Source organism: Heteronotia binoei, chromosome 11, assembly GCF_032191835.1.
Source record: "Heteronotia binoei isolate CCM8104 ecotype False Entrance Well chromosome 11, APGP_CSIRO_Hbin_v1, whole genome shotgun sequence".
Lineage (NCBI taxonomy): Eukaryota > Metazoa > Chordata > Lepidosauria > Squamata > Gekkonidae > Heteronotia > Heteronotia binoei.
In genome coordinates, this window is record NC_083233.1 from 70,501,341 (window position 1) to 70,522,307 (window position 20,967).

The 20,967-nt window shown below is 47.8% G+C and overlaps 1 protein-coding gene across 3 annotated transcripts in view; it reads right to left on the reverse strand.

Moving 5' to 3' along the window:
• Positions 1-20,967, reverse strand: part of ADGRD1 (adhesion G protein-coupled receptor D1) — a 442,408-nt gene that overhangs the window by 220,446 nt on the left and 200,995 nt on the right. For all 3 annotated transcript variants that reach the window (XM_060250081.1, XM_060250080.1, XM_060250079.1), the window contains 2 exons: positions 18,981-19,054; positions 10,773-10,896 (listed from right to left, as the gene is read on the reverse strand). In XM_060250081.1, coding sequence (XP_060106064.1) covers positions 10,773-10,896; positions 18,981-19,054 — 198 coding nt within the window. The remainder of the gene's footprint in view (positions 1-10,772; positions 10,897-18,980; positions 19,055-20,967) is intronic.

The following is a 20,967-nucleotide window of genomic DNA, read 5'->3' on the forward strand; positions in this document are numbered from 1 at the left end:
ACACTGATTTGCGTAATGTATTGTGCACATAAAAAAAAATTGTGATAAGGCACAGATATAAACATTTCAGTCAATCATGAGAAGACAAGACTCACTGGAAAAGACAATAATGCCAGGAAAAGTTGAAGTTGAATAGCCAGCTTCAAGAGGGGACTGGATAAGCATATGGAGCAGAGGTTCATCAGTGGCTAGTAGCCACAGCGTATTGTTGGAACTCTCTGTCTGGGGCAAGTGATGCTCTGTATTCTTGGTGCTTGCGGGGCAACTGGGTGAGGACTTCTAGTGTCCTGGCCCCACTGATGACCTCCTGATGGCACCTGGGGTTTTTGGCCACTGGGTGACACAGAGTGTTGGACTGGATGGGCCACTGGCCTGATCCCAACATGGCTTCTCTTATGTCTGGGGCAATGATGCTCTGTATTTTTGGAGCTTGGGGAACAACAGTGGGAGAGCTTCCAGTGTCCTGGGCCCCACTGATGGACCTCCTGATGGCACCTGGGTTTTTTGGCCACTGGGTGACACAGAGTGTTGGACTGGATGGGCCACTGGCCTGATCCAACATGACCTCTCTTACGTCCTTATGAAGGCATTGGAAAAAAAGGAAGACCCAGTGTGAGGTGGATAAAGAAAACCACAACCTTCAGCTTGCAAGACCTCTGCAAGGTGAGGACACTTTGAAAGTCATTAGTTCATAGGGTCACCATAAAGTCAGATGGCATATAGCTGAGGTGCCAGTTCTGGGTTAGGACACACCTGGAGATTGGGGACAGGGGTGTGTGAAGCCTGAGGGGGTGGGGTTTGGAAAGGGGAGGGGCTTAAATGGGTATAATGCCATAGAGTCCACCTTCCAGAGCAGCCATTTTCTCCACGGGGACCTGTGTCTGTCAGCTAGAGATGAATTGTAATTCCAAGAGATTGGCAACCCTACATATAACACGCACATAAACAGGACTGACACGAATCACAGTGCACCAAGCACTGAGTTCTCTTTATAAAGATGGTGCACTTCTTTTATATTCTCCTGCAGTCTGCCGTACATAAAAAGAGGCAAACATCAATTAAAAATATACATTATCTCACACACCACACAGGTACATGATTACTCCAAAGGCAAATAAATACTCCTGCATGCTTATAACTCATGTTATTATATTATTTCCCAACAGGACTGTTGGTGGACCAAGGGAAATGGAAGGTATTCAATAAGTATCTCTGGCTCTAACATTGTTTATAATGGCCACTGGGCTCTTTAGGAAATTTCTTTGAAAGACACCGGAGAATGAAACCCGAGCCATGGGCAGTTTAATCTGCTTCACAAGGCTGAACAAGAAGGAGGCTATAAAAACAAAGGAGCAGTGAAGAAATGCTCTCCTGCTCGGAGCTTTTCCATTCCTTAAGTTCCTCGTTGTGCCATAAAAGTCTTCCCAGAAGGCAGGCATGTCTCAAGCACTCCTATCTTAAATCTGGGCTGGAATTATAAAGTGCGGTTTAACGGTCCTACAAATCCATCAAAGGATCCTTAGCAGCGCTTCCCTCGACAGCTTCTGGGCTTTGAGGCTCCGGGCGTTTCTTCTCTCCAAAGGCCAGTTTGTAAGCACCAGACTGGCACGCTCTAAGCGCGTGGAGAATAACAAATCCAAGCCAAATTTGTTGAACAAAGAAAGGGCACGGTTTGCTTTATCGCCAGAGTCGCCAGCTCTGGGATGGGAAATACCTGGAGTTCTGGGATGGAGCCTCAGTAGGGTGGGGTTTGGAGAGCGAAGCGGCTTCAGTGGGTTTAATGCTGTCTTCCAAAGCGGCCATTTTCTGCAGATAGGGATGTCAAACCCCCCAGGTGGGGGGTTTCCTGCTGCTAAGCCCCACCTCTCTGCTGCCAGCCAGTTGGTTAGCATGGGGGAATTATCCACCCCCCCCCCAAAAAAAAGGGAGGAACGACTGGCATTTCTACAATGTGCCTACATGATCTGGAAATGATGTAGGGCCAGGGGTGTCGAAGATGCAGCCCTGGGGCCAAATCAGGCCCCTGGAGGGCTCCTATCAGGTCCCCGAACAACTGGCTGTCATCTGCTTCCTTCTCCCTCTCTCTTGCTTCCTTCTCCATCTCAGCTTGCTTTGCCAGGGTTGCCCAATCACACTGCAGAGCTACAGAGCAAAGCCTCTCTTTTCTCCATTGGCTGAGGGTCCTCCCTCAGGGAGGAAGGGTGAAGGAATAGCTTGCTTTGCCACGCTCTCTCAACTGCACAGCAGAGCTACTAAGCCACGCCTCTCTTCACCATCTCCTTTGGCTGAGGCTCTTCCCCCTCCTGTCTTTCTGGGAACAGAAGGAAGGAGCCAGAGCTTGCTTTGCCCAGTTCCCTGGATCTCATGGGAGAGAATCCAAAGCAAGCACTTTTAAGACCAACAAGTGCTAATGTTTTAAGCGTGTTTTATTTTAAGCTTTTAAAAGCTCTTGGCGTTTGTCTGTGTCCTTTATAAAGTTTTGTATCTCTGCTACCTGGCAATATGCATTTTATGAGCATGTGGCCTGGCCCAACAAGGTCTCATTTATGTCAGATCCATCCCTCATTAATGAATGAGTCTGACACCCCTGATGGAGGCATTTCAGGGACAACACTCTGGTTTGGGGGTAAAATCTGATCCTACATAAGAGTTTTGCCAAAAAAAAAACACAGCATTGCCCCTGCCATCCCCAATGTGCCTACATCACTTTTGCATCATGTAGATACATCAAAGAAATGCCGGGCATTCCTCTCTGCTCCCGGTAAGTGCACTCCCCTTCCCCCACGGGCTGCTCAGAGGGACCTGGCAACCATATCTGCAGGTGAACTGATTTCTGTCACCCGTAGATCAGTTGTAACAGTGGGAGACCTCCCCCTCGACACTAGTCTTCAGACACCAGGCAAAGATGGTCTAATTATAAAGGGCGTTTAGTATTTGATACATGCGCTTGGTTATGCATCTTGACACCCTTCTTGCTTTTATCTCTCTGATGGTGTTTTCTTCAAAGGATGTACAAATTTGCCTTCTTAAAAATGTTGTTCGCGTGAGACTTACTGTTCCACCTGATTTCATTGCTGGCGTTTCAGATTTGCTTGTTTGTTTTACACCATTTTTACACCATCTGCATGCAAGTGAAACAAACAGCAGCAAGAAGCCACTGAATTTAATGGTGGGATCCAGTTAGTACAGCCAAGGGGGGGTGGGGTGAAAGGAGGAGTACAGTTCTATGCCAAGCAGAAAGAACCCAGCTCACAAGATGGCGTCTCTGAATCGGAATAGTATAACCATGAAATCTAGAAGCATCCCTTGGTTTGTTTGCTTTGTTGTTGTTGTGCTGTGGTTTTTGGACCGCTGTAAGCTGCCTAGAAGGTTTTGCAGAAGGTAAGATAGGCACATATTAAATAAACATGGCTCCATTGCATGGCACCTTATCAGTATACTCATCTGATGACACAGCGGGTCCAGTTATTGTAGTGTGGACATCTCTGAGTGGGGAAATACCTGGAGATTTTGGGGGTGTAGCCTGGGGGGGGGTGGGCGGGGGGAGGAGTGACATCTGCAGGACATAATAATGACATAGTCTCTACCCTCCGAAGCAGCCATTCCCCCCACCCCCCGGGGAATAGATCTCTGTTGTCTGAAGATCAGTTGTAACAGCAAGACATCTTCAAGCCCCTTCTAGAGGTTGGCAACCCTAAATTGTTGCCGAGTCGCTGTATGTCAAAACAAAAGCAAAAAAAGCACAGGTAGACCATCAACATAAGAACATAAGAGAAGCCATGTTGGATCAGGCCAATGGCCCATCCAGTCCAACATTCTGTGTCACATAAGAACATAAGAGAAGCCATGTTGGATCAGGCCAATGGCCCATCCAGTCCAACACTCTGTGTCACATAAGAACATAAGAGAAGCCCTGTTGGATCAGGCCAATGGCCCATCCAGTCCAACACTCTGTGTCACATAAGAACATAAGAGAAGCTATGTTGGATCAGGCCAATAGTTCATCCAGTTCAACACTCTGTGTCACATAAGAACATAAGAGAAGCCATGTTGGATCAGGCCAATGGCCCATCCAGTCCAACATTCTGTGTCACTTAAGAACATAAGAGAAGCCAAGTTGGATCAGGCCAATGGCCCATCCAGTCCAACACTCTGTGTCACATAAGAACATAAGAGAAGCCATGTTGGATCAGGCCAATGGCCCATCCAGTCCAACATTCTGTGTCACATAAGAACATAAGAGAAGCCATGTTGGTTCAGGCCAATGGCCCCTTCAGTCCAGCACTCTGTGTCACAAAAGAACATAAGAGAAGCCATGTTGGATCAGGTCAATGGCCCATCCAGTCCAACACTCTGTGTCACATAAGAACATAAGAGAAGCCATGTTGGATCAGGCCAATGGCCCATCCAGTCCAACACTCTGTGTCACACAGTGGCCAAAAATTTATATATAGGGCTGGTCGGTTTTCTCCTGCTAGATTTCCCAGGGAGGGAAGCTAGGGGCAAAGACACGCATGTAATGTTGGCAACATCACTGACATCATTACGTTACTTCTGGATAAAACTCAGAGGGATTCCTCACCGGCGTTTGCTCCGCCCCTGCATTTCTCCTTGCATCGGCACAAGCCATCGATTCCCTACAAGTCGCTCTGCAGTGGCTCTTGCTTCAGGGCTACTTCTGATTCCCGTTGCAGCAACTGGAACTCCAAAAACCAGCATCCTGTTGCTGCGACGGCAATAGGAAGAAGCCGCGATGTCAGAGGCGCCCGCGGAGCGACTAGTGGGGAATCCATTGCTTGAGCCAGTGCAGGGAGAAGAGCGTGGGCGGAGCAAATGCCGGTGACAAGGAGTAATTCTAGAAATTGTCAAAAACTCTATGGCAAAACCATAGAGGAAGGAGCATTGATGGGTTTTTTTAATTTCATATTTCTCCTGACGCTGCTCTGAGCAGAAGCGGGCAATGGGGCAGCCACAGGACGAGATGGGGGAAAGTGCTTGGGAAACTGCCATTGCTCTGACAGCATTATGTCACTTCCAGTGCGGCCTCCTAGAATCCTAAAGCGCCGCCATGACTTGATGCCGTTGCTTCCAGGGTCATGCCGGAAGTGACATAATGACAACAGAACAATGTCAGCTTGAATTCCCCCACTCCCAAACCTCCCATCAGTCTCCAGCACTTGGGTGGCAACCCTGCCACGGATGCTACTTAGAAAACATCTCTGAGCCATTGATGCCCGCTAAAGAATCCTCTCCTGACGCTATCTAAACAGACAAGAGGTCAAAGGTCATATCTTCCCTCAGCCTCATGGTACACTGTTCTTCTTCACCTGCCATTCCTTACGCTTGCAAATTCAGAGTAGGGATTCTTTAACAAATCTGACAATCTCTCTCAGGGCTTGAACAAGGACACGTCGCTCCTCTTGAAAAAGGAAGCCGCCCACCATCTTTGTTCGAAACCTGAGAAAGCCCGTCTGGTTTGTTTGACAGATCCCAGCCCTGAGTCTCTTTACACATAGCAGGCAACAACACAGCAAGGGGTTTCACCCAACACAGCCAAATGGAAAAATGCTAACATCTGCATCCCTTACAGCCATCGGGTTTTTAAAAAGGGAGAGGGGTTAATCACTGGGTGTTTTTTTTTTTTTCAAACAAAAAACAAAAAAAGAGCTTTCCTGAGGCAAATTTGGAGAACGATGCAAGCGCTGGCAACGGGGGCAGGTGCTGGGTCAGAACACTCTGTGAGGAGAAACGCCACGCAACGAGAAAACATTTGAACGAAAAGCCCTACGAAAGATGGGAACCGCCGTCTATTCCAGTCTCCAGCTCTCTCTCTTAATTGTATGTTCCCCCTTCTGCCCTGAGAGCAAGGCCAAACTGCTCCAAGCTTGCTGGCAAACAAAACCATGAGCTTGATCCCCAGTGGCCGAGATTATTATGCAATGCTGAAACACGAAGCCTGGCGCTTGAGTAATCCACTGGGCCTGGCCTTTGGCTGTAGCTTGGCTGCTTCACACTGTCTTCCAATTTTCTGATGCCACCCACTGCTAATTTCTTAGAGCTCAGCCACCACTGATAAGGCAAGAGAAGGTTAAAGCAACCTGCAGTGTGTTTAGGTAGGATCACTCTTTTTAATTTTTTTTTCCAAAAATAAAAAACTAACAACGATACTCAAAACGCATCGTTGTCCAAAGATACAAAACATTTTGCATACGGAGATCTATGAACACATTTCATGAAAATTAGGATTAGAGGGGAATATTTTTTGCAGCAGACAAGTACTCAGCAATAGGAGATCACAATGTAATAAATTTCTCTTGTCTACCAAACTCAATAGGAATGAATGCATTATTAATTTTTCCCATTAGAAAAAGGTCCCATAATTTACTGGCCCGTTGTTCAATCATAGGTATTGAAGAGTCTTTTCACTTTGCTGCAAGTAACAGCTGCTAACAGTTCCACCAGCCTTTCAGAATCTTTTATCTAGTTGCAGGACAAGGCAATATTCTAAAAGAACTATTTCAGGTATATTCTCAGATGGACCCCTGTAATCTGTTTTATTTGGGAAAGGATTAGGTCCCAAAAAGCATGAATTTTAGAACACGCCCGCCAATTATGCAAAAAGTCAGAAGAGCATCCTGGACACATCACTCCTCTGGAAAAAGGAAGCCGCCCACCATCTTTGTTCAAAACCTGAGAAAGCCTCAGGTTCCAGCATGTATCAGAACCAGATTTATTAGGTAGGATCTCTCTTCGGGGCATAGTTGTTCTACACTTGATGCAGGGTGGTAAGAGTTCTGGACCAGACTGCTGTCAACTGCAGGGAAGGAACTGCAATTTTGGATGCCCCTTTCTAGCTCTGTGCATGCTCAACAAGGAAAAGTATTTACAGCACTCAACTAGCTCAACAAGGAAAAGTATTTACAGCACTCTTGTCCTGGTGTGTGTGTTGTCTATAGGCAGCGAGCGATTTTCACAGAAGTAAGAATTCAAAGAATAGGCATTATGACTGCCTAAAGAGAGAGAAAAAGGAATTGGAGTGGTGATATGGAATAAAATACTATGGAGCAGAAGGACAGTTAATAGGGTTTCCAGGTCCCCAGCATGGGGTGGGAGCGGCAGGGCTGCCAGATTGTGAAACTCCTGAAGATCTGGGGATGGAGGCTGGGGAGGACAAGGGCCTCAGTGGGATAACAAAGCCATAGAGCCCACCCTCCCAGCAGCCATTTTTTCCAGGAGAACCGACCTCTGTAGTCTGGAGATCAGCTGTAATTCCAGGGGATCTCCAGGCCCCACCTGGAAGCTGGCATCCCTGACAGTTAATCCGTTCTCCACTCCAAAGCTAGCCTTCTCTAGCTGTCTCCCCTCTGCAGGGCTCCAAATGCATTTCAGGTGGATTTATGCAGGTAAGCTGCAAAACAGGTTCGTTGATGCTAGCAAGGCAGTGCCTCTCAATGAAATATCAAGAAGCAGCAGGCCTATGAGTGCCGTGGCATTTATACCTTGCTGAGCTCCCTCCCCTCCGCAAACCCCACCCTCCCCAGACTTCAGGCCCAAATCTCCAGGAATTTCCCAACCTGGAGTTGGCAACTTTATATACCAGGGGTGGCCAACGGTAGCTCTCCAGATGTTTTTTTGCCTACAACTCCCATCAGACCCAGCCACTGGCCATGCTGGCTGGGGCTGATGGGAGTTGTAGGCAAAAAAAATCTGAGAGCTACCGTTGGCCACCCCTGGTATATACATTTGAGAAACAAAGAGACTTGCTCTTGGTTGCCAACTTCTCACTTGCACTTTGCTCCTGCCCCCCCCCCCACTTGCCCCATGATTGCACAGAGACTGGATCCAACTATGGCACATTCATACGTGTTTAGTAGAGAACAGGGGTAGCAAAACAGCAATCAGAAGCAAACCAGTAGTCGGTTTCTGCTAGATCACCTAGTGCCTGTGCATTGCTCTGGATTCTTCCAAAGACTGCTGTCCTTGGATGCATTTTATCTATCCTCTGCTTCTGCGGTATTTCAATCCATCAAACGTAGACTACTAGATATCCAGTTGCAACGTCTGACTGAGGCAGCTCAGAAATCTTGCTCCCCAAGTCACCTGGGTTTATCCCAGACTCCTGGGCTTCTAGCTCCCTATTTCCTCTTTTTAACTGATCCTCACCAAAGAAGAGCAGTCATGCCGGCTAGATTCAATGCATTACTATCGGCCATCCTTTTCGGAAGATACCACAGAATCCCCCACAATCTTAGACGATGCCCTTGTAGCCAAGGAGTCATCGAAACGGTCCCTCATGTTCTTCTGGACTGCTCTTTCTATAGCAGTCCACGAGCAAGATACCTAGATGCACTGCTCTCCGACCATCAATGCCAAGGCCGGCTTTTTACTCCACGGGAAACACAACTTTGTCACTACTCATGTTGCTTGCTTTTTACAGGTTGCGATCCAAATCAGAGAGACTTTTACTCATGCATAGCCCACAGCTATTTTATGTCATTTAACTTTTGCTGGTTTTTAAGGTTTTATTATATTCTATAGTGTTACTGTTGGTTTTAAACTATACTGTATTCTTACATTAATGCAAATAAAGGTGGAAAGGAAAGGAAAGGGAAGGGAAGGGAAGGGAAGGGAAGGGAAGGGAAGGGAAGGGAAGGGAAGGGAAGGAAAGGAAAGGAAAGGAAAGGAAAGGAAAGGAAAGGAAAGGAAAGGAAAGGAAAGGAAAGGAAAGGAAAGGAAAGGAAAGGAAAGGAAAGGAAAGGAAAGGAAAGGAAAGGAAAGGAAAGGAAAGGAAAGGAAAGGAAAGGAAAGGAAAGGAAAGGAAAGGAAGGGTGGACCTCGATTCCATCCAGTGAGGCATTTATGATATTTGCAAGACTTCCGCGGTGGTCAGTATGGCTGAGCATCTGCCAAGGCCACAGAAGGGCAGAAGGCCCTGGATAGGGCTTTAAAGGAAAGGTGTTGGGACTTACCTTTAAAGCCCTATTCGGCCAGGGGCCAGCATACCTTCGGAACTGCCTCCCCCTGTATGAGCCCCGGAGGTCTTTACAATCAGTGACCCAACAACTTCTGGTAATACCTGGACCCAGAGACGTCCATCTGGCCTTGACGAGGGCCAGGGCCTTTTCAGTCCTGGCCCCTGCCTGGTGGAATGAGCTCCCCCTGGAGACCGAGGCCCTGCGGGATCTGCTCCAGCTGAAAGCTCTTTCACCAGGCTTTCAGCTGAGGCAGTGGATGTCACTTGTTACCGGCCTCCCCCCCTTCATTCTATCCCAGGGCTGTAAGACCTGCTGGACCTGGACAATAGGCCATGTCTGCGAGGCAGAACCTGCCATTTTAGTCTCTATTGTCACTCTGCAGTTTGAAGAAGACGACGACGACATTGGATTTATATCCCGCCCTCCACTCCGAAGAGTCTCAGAGCGGCTCACAATCTCCTTTACCTTCCTCCCCCACAACAGACACCCTGTGAGGTAGATGAAGATATTGGATTTATATCCCGCCCTCCACTCCGAAGAGTCTCAGAGCGGCTCACAATCTCCTTTACCTTCCTCCCCCACAACAGACACCCTGTGAGATGGGTGGGGCTGAGAGGGCTCTCACAGCAGCTGCCCTTTCAAGGACAACCTCTGCCAGAGCTATGGCTGACCCAAGGCCATGCCAGCAGGTGCAAGTGGGGAATCAAACCCAGTTCTCCCAGATAAGAAGAAGAAGAATTGCAGATTTATACCCCGCCCTTCTCTCTGAATCAGAGACTCAGAGCAGCTTACAACCTCCTATATCTTCTCCCCCCACAACAGACACCCTGTGAGGCGGGTGGGACTGGGAGAACTCTCCCAGAAGCTGCCCTTTCAAGGACAGTTCTGCTAAAGCTCTGGCTGACCCAAGGCCATGCCAGCAGGTGCAAGTGGAGGAGTGGGGAATCGAACCCGGTTCTCCCAGATAAGAGTCCATTAGATTTTATATATTTTAAATTGATCTTTTATTGTTTTTTACTGTTGATTGTTTTTATGATGTAACTCACCCTGAGCCTGTCCTACAGGAAGGGCGGGCTAAAAATCAAATCAATAAATAAATGAATAAGAAGCACTTGGCCAGTATGCTCCTATCAGAAATGGGAAGTCAATGCAGAGCTTTTGGGGCGATCTCCTATTTGCTGCTGGCAGCGGTGGCTGGAGAAAGGCACACGGCATGAACATTTGCAGGCCTCAAACCCTATTCTCCCAGTGGAGCTCCAAGAAGCAAGGAGAAGATGTGCTTGAGAGGATGCGCAAGTGTGAAAGTGCACACGAAGAAGGAGGTTTGGTTTTTAATACCCCACTTCTCTACCTTAAGGAGACTCAAGGGACTTATAATCGCCTTCCCTTCCTTTCCCCACAACAGTCACCTTGAGAGGGAAGTGGGGCTGAGAGAGTAGTAAGCAGCCCAAGGTCACCCACCAGGCTTCACAGCGAAGAGTGGGGAACCCAACCCGGTTTTCCAGTTTAGAGTCCCCCGCTCTTAACCTCTGCACCATGCACTCTCTCTTACATGGAGTGACGCACCTGGGAGGGGGACACTAAAGGGAATTGTGCCCAAGGTATTGCAGAACTGGAAGTCAGAGCTGCCTTCAACAATTCCCACGTCCTAAATATGCAATCCTGGTTTGCCGTTTGACACACATTGGTAGGCCGTGGGGATTCTAGCAACAATTACAAAAAAAGGAAGATGGCAGACAACTGGTTAGCCCAACTCTGGTATAGAGCTTCTTCCCGGGGACCTATATTTTGCCTTACCTTTACTGGGACGACTTGCATCAAAATGGCAAAGTTGGTGAGATGGTTACACAAGCAGATGGAGTAGTTGAGGTCACCATCCTCACGCACGCAGCCTTCGTTAGACCAGACACCACTCCCGTTGCTGCAAAGCAGATAACGTTTTTTAGTTTCATTTTTATCCCCTATATGTTAAACGCAGCCAATTAAAACTACAGTTTGGGGCGGGGGGGGGGGGAGAATTACTTTGAAAACTCTTAACTGCCTAAAATTTAACAAACTCAGGTATCATCCCAAAGCAAAACAAGAAGGGAAAAAAGGGAGAAAAAAAAATCTTTTCAGAAGCTTATTCACCAAGTTAACACAACAGGAATCTGCCATAAATATGCAGGTGAAGTCTTGTCAATTGAAGTTTCAAATGGGGAAAAAAGGGGGCTTTTGAATCAGAAGAGACGGGCCCCTATGGAGCTCGCAGAAGAAAGGAAGGAAGAGCAATCTCGGGACAATCTTCTCATCATTAAAACTGCCCCCAAAGCAAAAAGGTTCCAGAAGGAAAGAACTATGTTATTTGTGCGTTAACATCCCTCAGACCTCCACGGTGCTTGTGATAGCAATGCAACACACACACCCCTTATAGTGTAACAGGATTTTAGCAGCACTTAAATGAGAAACAGGCTGAGAACAGACAGGTGTTTAAAGCTGCGCCAGGGACAGAAGTAGGCGGACCAAAAAAGCGCGTCCACATCTGCCTCCCGTCTCCATTCCGGTCGCCCCCCCCCCCTCCCTGGCTTGCTGGGAGCTGGCTTGAAAAGGCACCACTACGAAAGTGGTGCCTTTTCTCTGGGGCACCTCCAAGGTGCCTCCCCGGCTTGGAAACACCCAGAAAGTGCCCATGGAGCTGCAGACAGGACGCGTGAGTGTTCCAGATGCTCCCTGGGTACCCGCGGCCCACCCCTTTCCCAAGCACCTTCCAGAAGCTCCGAGGTGCTCTATTTCCGGCCGGCTCTTTTCACGGTGGCGTCAAACTGCCCCAAACCGGCCATCTGCTGTCAGCCATTGATACACTCAGGCCTCATTTGGGGCAGGAGCTCACAGGAACAGAGCTCTGGAATCTCTAAATTTTATTGTGCTCTTTCTTACCTCCCCCCCCCACCACAAAAAAAATACTTGCTTCTGGGCTCCATAGCTAAAATCCCCTGTGAAAATTTTGCTGAACTCTTAAGATTTGGCAAACGTCCTAATATTTCCCCCCCCCCCCAAAAAAAAAACCAGGGAAAGAACCAAAACATAAAAGACAGACAGACAGAAATCTTCATCCTGCCACTGTGGCCACACAGGAGAAAGTAATTTTAAAAGTATGATGGGAGTCAGGTTTTATTATGACAGTCATACTTCATGAAGCATTTTAAGGTAGATGCTGAGCTGATATAATTTAGTACCCCTTCCGGTGATGTCAGGGGTTTGTGGCATATGCAAATGAGTTATGATAATGAGCTCAGGCACTTCATTTTCTATGAAATGACCCCTGGATACACTGCAAGAAAGGCATCTTGGTTTATCCGAAGCCTCAAAAGGGAAGACGCTTCCCAAGCGTCTGTAGTTCTTAGCAGTTCCAATAATGACAGGCACTGGGGGCTTAAGAACCCCCTCCAGCTTCCTTGCCCACAGCCTGGAGTCCTCTGCTCAGGCAAGAGTGTGGTCAAAGTGGCTTCTTCTTCTCAGTTTACAGAAACAGGTGCTGCTGTCTCCAAACAAGAGCCCCAGGCTGGCAACCTTTAAATCTTGATTGTGCAAATAAGCCATACAAATCTTTCCAAATAAAGCGAAGCGTGCGGCTTGACATCCGCCATATGTTATGCAAACTCTATTCATTACCGGCAATTGGACATGCAAATTAGGTACCGAACTAATTGTCCACCACCATTACCAAAGGGCTGCTCTGCTACCAGAGTGCGATCAGGTGCGGGACTCCTGGCCAAACTCTCACAGGTATAAGAGTCTGAGGAAGGACTTGAATTTTACACCATCCTCTTATCTTTCGGACATTACTCAAGCGAGGCACAGATGGGCTTTTCCAAGAGCCCGCTTTAACGCCTTTCCTTCTGCTGTTTTAAGTGGTAGGTTTTCCAGCTTGCCTATCCAATGGCACTGTTGCCCTTGTTCAAATAATGCAATTGAGACTATCACAAATATACTTTTTACACTGTGACCTCTATCAGGATCAGAGATGTCAAATACTTATCCCATTACTTTCCAAATTCAAACCCTTGCAAGCCTATATCGACCTCAGAGCGGAAATATTGCAGACGTTCTTGTTAAGTCAGAAACGGGTAACACGTGCGGTAGCAAAATTCTGTGTATTAGCTCTTAGGAAAAGGAATTGTGTGATTAAGAGAATGCAACTGATCCAGAACTTATTTTCGCGTACTTTTAAAAAACCTGCTTTCTACTTGCTTCAAACTGGCTGGTCCTCGGACCATAATAAAGAATTGATTGATTGACTGATTGATTGATCGATCGGTTGCCAGTGTCACATTCTTGGGGAAGGGCAGTCTCTCTGGGTGATTACAGACCAGCACTATGGGCTGACTCACAGATGGCTCTGAAATCGATCCAAAAAAATCCTTCTGCCACCCGTCCCAGTCCCGCGCTCACCCCGCCCTCCAGCCTTCGCAGGCCGGCTCAAAAAACTACCACTTTTGAAGTGGTAGCCAATTTCTGAGCCAACAGCCAGTCGACCCTTTGGCGTCTGGAAACGGCAGGGCAGATGCGAGGCGCAGAAGCACTTGATCCTTCAGGGGGAAAAAAGAGCAATCCGGCTTCTGAGGCGCCTCCCCGTCTGAACCCACCAAGTCACCTCGCAGACGGGATGGGCCCGCCTCACCGGGGAGCGTGTGGAGGCTTCCGGATGGCTCTTTTTGAGCTGGCTCAGTTCAGGACGCCTCCCAAGCACCAAGAATACAGAGCACCTCTGCCCCAGACAAAGTGTTCCATCTATACCTTGTGGCTGTACGCTGAACCGCAGACCCTCCCCTAACTCTGCCCTCCCCCAAACCTCTATGATTTCCCAAACTGGAATAGGCAACCCTGTGGAAAGCCTCTATCAAGGTGCCAGAGACCGGTTGCGCAAGGGACGGTGAGTTAGAAATCCAATATAATCATAATAAACAGGTGCTCAGTCACTAAGCTACAGCCCCCTGGAGAGACAGCTGCTTCTATGACAACAGGGGAGAAAGAAAAATAGCTGTCAAGATAAACTTTTATCTCTCCTTTTCCTGCCTTCTGGGAATCTGTTTAAAGCACTCGGTTTTCATCCATTAAAAATAAAACAGCCCAAATTACCAGTGCAGTAGTGCCTGACTCTTAAAGTTTGATGGTGCATTAGGTGTGCCTGTCAGGAGGTGTCCTGCTCGGGCGAAACATCTGTAGCTATTTCGAGAGAGACTCAAAGGATTTTGAAAACCTAGGCTTGCCATATGGTCAGGCTGCCCAGGCTTTGTCCAGATGTGCACTCTGTGCTTGTTTGGGCCATTAGCTGCTCTGGCTCCCCAGCATTCCCCCCCCCCTCGTAGGTAAAAGAAGAAAACCATGCATGTGACCCTCTAAAGGTAAAGATAATCCCCTGTGCAAGCACCAGTAGTTTCCGACTGCAGGGTGACATTGCTTTCACAACATTTTCATGGCAGAATTTTTACAGGATGGTTTGCCATTGAAGAAGAAGAAGATGATATTGGATTTATATCCCACCCTCCACTCCAAAGCTCAGAGCGGCTTACAATCTCCTTTATCTTCTCCCCGCACAACAGAAACCCTGTGAGGTGGGTGGGGCTGAGAGAGCTCTCACAGTAGCTGCCCTTTCAAGGACACCTCCTATGAAAGCTATGGCTGACCCAAGGCCATTCCAGCAGGTGCAAGTGGAAGAGTGGAAAATCAAACCCGGTTCTCCCAGATAAGAGTCTGCACATTTAACCACTACACCAAACTGGCTCTCTCATTGCCTTCCCCAGTCATTTACACTTTACCCTCAGCAAGCTGGGTACTCATTTTACTGACTTTGGAAGGATGGAAGGCTGAGTCAACCCTGAGCCGGCTACCTGAACCCAGTTTCTGCTGGGATCGAACTCAGGTCGAGAGCAGAGCTTGGACTATAGTACTGCAGCTTACTACTCTGTGCCACGGGGCTCCTATATGTGACCTTCTAATGACCCTCAAATAGCCAGAGTGGGGTAGGGGAGCAAATGCAGGCTTGTAGCTAGCAAACTCCATTGAGCACTGTGAGAATTACTTGAGTACTTCTTCTAATTACAGTTTTCACAACAAGAGTCATAACAGTAACTTGAGTAAATGTGCATAGAATTGGCTTACATTGGGCGTGTTTATTTGTGAAGATGGGGAGATAGGGAAACTATACGCATACAGGCAGTGCTTTTTTGTAAAAAAAAAGCCCAGCAGGAGCACATTTGCATATTAGAAGAAAAAGATGATGATGAAGATATTGGATTTATATCCCGCCTTCTATGCCAAATCTCAGAGCGGCTCACAATCTCCTTTATCTTCCTCCCCCACAACAAACACCCTGTGAGGTGGGTGGGGCTGAGAGGACTCTCACGGCAGCTGCCCTTTCAAGGACAACCTCTGCCAGAGCTATGGCTGACCCAAGGCCATTCCAGAAGATGCAAGTGGAGGAGTGGGGAATCACACCCGGTTCTCCCAGATAAGAGAGCTATGGTTGACCCAAGGCCATTCCAGCAGGTGCAAGTGGAGGAGTGGGGAATCACACCCGGTTCTGCCAGATAAGAGAGCTATGGTTGACCCAAGGCCATTCCAGCAGGTGCAAGTGGAGGAGTGGGGAATCACACCCGGTTCTCCCAGATAAGAGAGCTATGGTTGACCCAAGGCCATTCCAGCAGGTGCAAGTGGAGGAGTGGGGAATCACACCCGGTTCTCCCAGATAAGAGCTATGGTTGACCCAAGGCCATTCCAGCAGGTGCAAGTGGAGGAGTGGGGAATCACACCCGGTTCTCCCAGATAAGAGAGCTATGGTTGACCCAAGGCCATTCCAGCAGGTGCAAGTGGAGGAGTGGGGAATCACACCCGGTTCTCCCAGATAAGAGAGCTATGGTTGACCCAAGGCCATTCCAGCAGGTGCAAGTGGAGGAGTGGGGAATCAAACCCGGTTCTCCCAGATAAGAGAGCTATGGCTGACCCAAGGCCATTCCAGCAGCTGCATGTGGAAGAGTGGGGAATCAAACCTGGTTCTCCCAGATAAGAGAGCTATGGTTGACCCAAGGCCATTCCAGCAGGTGCAAGTGGAGGAGTGGGGAATCACACCCGGTTCTCCCAGATAAGAGAGCTATGGTTGACCCAAGGCCATTCCAGCAGGTGCAAGTGGAGGAGTGGGGAATCACACCCGGTTCTCCCAGATAAGAGCTATGGTTGACCCAAGGCCATTCCAGCAGGTGCAAGTGGAGGAGTGGGGAATCACACCCGGTTCTCCCAGATAAGAGAGCTATGGTTGACCCAAGGCCATTCCAGCAGGTGCAAGTGGAGGAGTGGGGAATCAAACCCGGTTCTCCCAGATAAGAAAGCTATGGCTGACCCAAGGCCATTCCAGCAGCTGCATGTGGAAGAGTGGGGAATCAAACCTGGTTCTCCCAGATAAGAGAGCTATGGTTGACCCAAGGCCATTCCAGCAGGTGCAAGTGGAGGAGTGGGGAATCACACCCGGTTCTCCCAGATAAGAGAGCTATGGTTGACCCAAGGCCATTCCAGCAGGTGCAAGTGGAGGAGTGGGGAATCACACCCGGTTCTCCCAGATAAGAGCTATGGTTGACCCAAGGCCATTCCAGCAGGTGCAAGTGGAGGAGTGGGGAATCAAACCCGGTTCTCCCACATAAGAGTCAGCACATTTAACCACTACACCAAACTGGCTCTGGTGAGGTATTAGGCCACACCGCCTGGTCTGGGAACATGTGGCTGCCACATGGCAGGTCAGTCCAGCTGGAACCCCGGGCAGCCCAGGCAGAGCTTTGCTCCTGTGGGCTCCAGCAGAAAAAAAGCCCTGCATACAGGAAGCACTGGGATGGAGACTGATGGAGGGAGGGGCCATGGCTTAGCGGCAGAGCCTCTGCTTGGCATGCAGAAAGTCACAGGTTCAATCCCCAGCATCTCCAGTTAAAAGGATCAGACAGGAAAAGATGCGAAAGACCTTCGGCTGAAACCCTGGAGAGCAGCTGCTGGTCTGAATAGACAATACTGACTTTGACAGACCAACAGACTGATTCAGTATAAAACAGCTTCATGTGTTCAAGTCTGGTCTACCTTCATTGATGTTGTATATGTGGTTGGAATTGTATCTCTTATATGAAGTTCTTGCCTGGCTCATTGAAGCCTGTAGGACTGAGCTTGGGGACGCAGGAATAATAGGCAGTAGGATCCAAATCCCTGCTGCCCTGCTCCAATCACGAGCCGCTTGCTGGTTTGAATGGTCCAATAGTATGCTAGTGCGGGAACTTTTTGTGTGCGCATAGTTGGCCCAGTCCTCAGTCTTTTGAGGCAGCTCTGTACTATGCTGTATTCAATAAAAGAGCTACGATCACCACCACTTCATCATTGCACAGAACCCACTATATTATAATTACTTTCTGGAATAGAAACAAATCTGAAGAATCAATTTTTTCCAAAAGGTTGAACCTTGTTTAGATTGTCAAATCTCATGGACATTGTACCATATGGTTTTCTCACGTAGTGAATATTTTTTGAAGTAAGCAAGCAAACAAACGTCTGCCAAAAATGTACTGCATAGCCACAAGCATGTCACAATTTGTCTCAGGAACACACCATCTGCAAGACAGCGTTCATATTATTGACCTGCCTTATGGGGTTGTTTGAAGGGCCATTTTTATCTTTAAAAAGAACAGGGTCACAGTCTGTGCCTATGAAATTCTGTGTCGTTTCCATTGCTTTGTTTACTGTATATATTATACTGGCATGCCACTCATTTGGTTTCATAATCCAGTTTTGTTGCACTGTTGTATCATGCAACTTTTGAATATTATATTTTTAAAATGTGAAGATGGTGAGATGGGCTGAGACTTGTCACAAGTTTTTTTTTTTTATGCTCTGCATATGACCATCTAAAGGGGGAGGGGCATACGAACTTACAGACCGATTTCACACTCAGCTTACCCCGCTGTCCCGTTCCTCTTCTCCACGCAGCCTTCAGATTTCTCACTATCTGCTCCGGAGCTGCAGCAAACATCGCAGTTTTCGCGGGGCAAACGGAAACTGGGTTTTAGCGGTTTCTGTTTGCCGCGCGAAAACCGTGATGTTTGCTGCAGCTCCGGAGCAGATAGTGGGAAATCCGAAGGACGCTGCGCGGAGAAGAGGAACGGACAGCAGGGTAAGCTGAGTGCAAAATCGGTCTAAGTCTAGCAGAAGGGGAAATCACACCTATGCCTGACACAATTGTTTCTATTTCTCTCCAGCAAGCTTTGGTGTGGTTTGAGAAGAACGGCCGTCCAAATCCTGGCATGAGTAAGTAGGATTTTAAAAAAAACCTATGTTCCTTCTGATCTTTTCCAGTTTGTGTGTGGTGTGTGTGTGGTAGTCACCAAGAGTAGACATAAAGCACCTGTAGACCATGCAAGACTTCTTTACTGGCAACAATTACTTGTTTAATCTGCACAATAATAAGCAAATTAGTTTGCCTAGAGTTTGGAACTGGGAAGGCAGCATTGCGGTGCTAGCAGAATTTCCCAGAGACGTTTTGCACAAGTCTTTGATGATTTGGAAAAAAAACACTGAAACTTTTCTTTATTGACCCATAATCTTTCATCATTCCCTTTTAACAAGAAATTCTGGCCCTTCTTGAGTATTAACATCAGTTTTGTCACAAAGTTCAGCTCAAGTATGGGAACGGAGTTTCAAGAGTTGTTCCAAAGTATGATTAGATTTACGGTGAGGTTTTCTCAAAAATTTGTTCCAGCTTTCCTTTCATCCAGATGTAACAAATCCCCTTCCTTAGATTAATAATAGGCTAGTAATCTGCTTCCATTTTATGATGATTTTATTATTTTGACTACTCCCATGGATCCAATAGGGAGGGGGAAGGGTGGGGCACAGACCGCTTCTTCTGTTACTGTACCAATTTTTTAAATATATATATATATATTCCATTCTCTGTTCAAAGGCTTCAAAAAGGAATTCATTTATAACTGTGTCATGTACCTGTAATCCAAAAAAGCACAGTAAAGTTTTACTCGGTTGCTTTTGTTCACCGCTTGGCTGTACTGGAGAGCAGTCTGAAAGGAAAGGAAAGAAAGATGTTTCAGAAACAAAGCACGATAAGGGCATCAGAGTATGTCACAAGCAAAAAAACAAAACTGGCACATTCTGCGCCCCCCCTCCCTCCAAATTTTATTGGCAGAGACTCATAAGAACATAAAAAGAGCCCTGCTAGATCAGACAAATGGTCCATCTTATCCAGCATCCTGTGTCATGTAGTGGCCAAACAAACAGGGCATAGATAGAACCCTCCTTCCCACGGGTGCTGAATCCTAGCACTGGTAATCAGAGGTCTGCTGCCTCTGAACGCCAAGATTCCCTTTGGTCCCAAGCAATGTTCCCTCTAAGCTGCAAAGTCTTGCGAGCAAAAATTCTACTTTGTGCGCTGCTGGCATCAAAGTTGTGAGCCACGGCATAAATCATTGTGCTCTGCGGGCCATCCTTCCTGAGCTAAGACAAAAATATGTGAGCTGGAGGCTACAAATCTCTGAGCTAGCTCACACTAACTCATCTTAGAGGGAACACTGGTCCCAAGAGTAGTGGTTACGAATGGAACTTTCCTCCACGATTCTGTCTAAGCTTTTGGAAGCGGCCATACGGGCTGGGCCATCTAGCCCAACCTTCTGCTCAATGCAAGTCCAAAGCATCCCTGACCAGTGTTTGTCCAGCTGCTGCTTAAAGACTGCTAGTGAAGGGGAGCTCACCGTTTCCCTAAGCAGCTAATTTCACTGCTGAACAGCTCTTACTGTCAAAAAATAATAATAATAATCCTAATATATAGCCCGAACTTTTCCTCCATAATTTAAACCCAGTATTGCAGGTCCTATCCTCTGCTGCAACAGGAACAGCCTCCCTGCCCTCCCCTAAGTGACAGCCTTCAAGAGAGCAATCGTGTCCCCCCTCATCCACTCTTCTCCATTCCCAGGTCTCTCAGCCTTTCCTCGCAAGGTCTTGGTCTCCAGGCCCCGGACCATCTTCATTGGCATTAGTTGCCATGAGCCACTTAGCGGAGGGCAGGATATAAATGCAATAAATAAATAAATTGCTCTCCTCTGCACCTGCTCCATTCTGTCCACATCCTCGTTCGAGCGAGGCCTCCAGAACCGCACAAAGGACGCCAGGTGAGATTTAACCAATGTGGTGCAGAGCGGGACGATGACATCTTGCGATTTGGATGTTATGCCTCTGTTGAAACACCCCCCAAGATTGCACTAGTCTTTTTTTGCTACTGCAGCACAGTACCTGCCATCTATGTGCATGGCCACCACTGCCTCCACACGCACTGAATTCCACTAGGTGGACAGACTTTGCCAATAGCCAGGGCAAAGGTTCACATACTTATAAGGCTGTCACTTCAGCCTACATGGTAATAATAACAATAATTACTGTAAGGCAGGGCTTTTTTGTAGCAGGAACTCCTTTGCATATTAGGCCACATACCCCTGATGTAGCCAGTCCTCCTGGAGCTTACAGTAGGCCCTGTACTAAGAGCCCTGAAAGCTCTTGGAGGACTGGCTTCATCAGGGGTGTGTGGCCTAATATGCAAAGGAATTCGTTACAAAAAAAAAAAAGCCCCGCTCTAAGGCAGTGTATATAGTACAGTCAGAGGATCCTAAGATAGTCTGGCAGTCAGAGGGCGTTTTTGCACTGACCTAACTCCGGAGCGACGTCCCTCTTCACCGTGCAGCGTCTGCGCGGATTTCACACCAATTGCTCCGCAGAACCTGGAAGAGCCGCAAAGTCGCGCGGCTTTTGCGTCGCAAATGTAAACCGCCAAAAACCAGTTTACATTTGCGACGCAAAAGCCGTGGGACTTTGCGGCTCTTCCGGGTTCTGCGGAGCAATCGGTGCGAAATCCGCGCAGACGCTGCGCGGTGAAGAGGGACGTCGCTCCGGAGATAGGTCAGTGCGAAAACGCCCAGAATTTCTA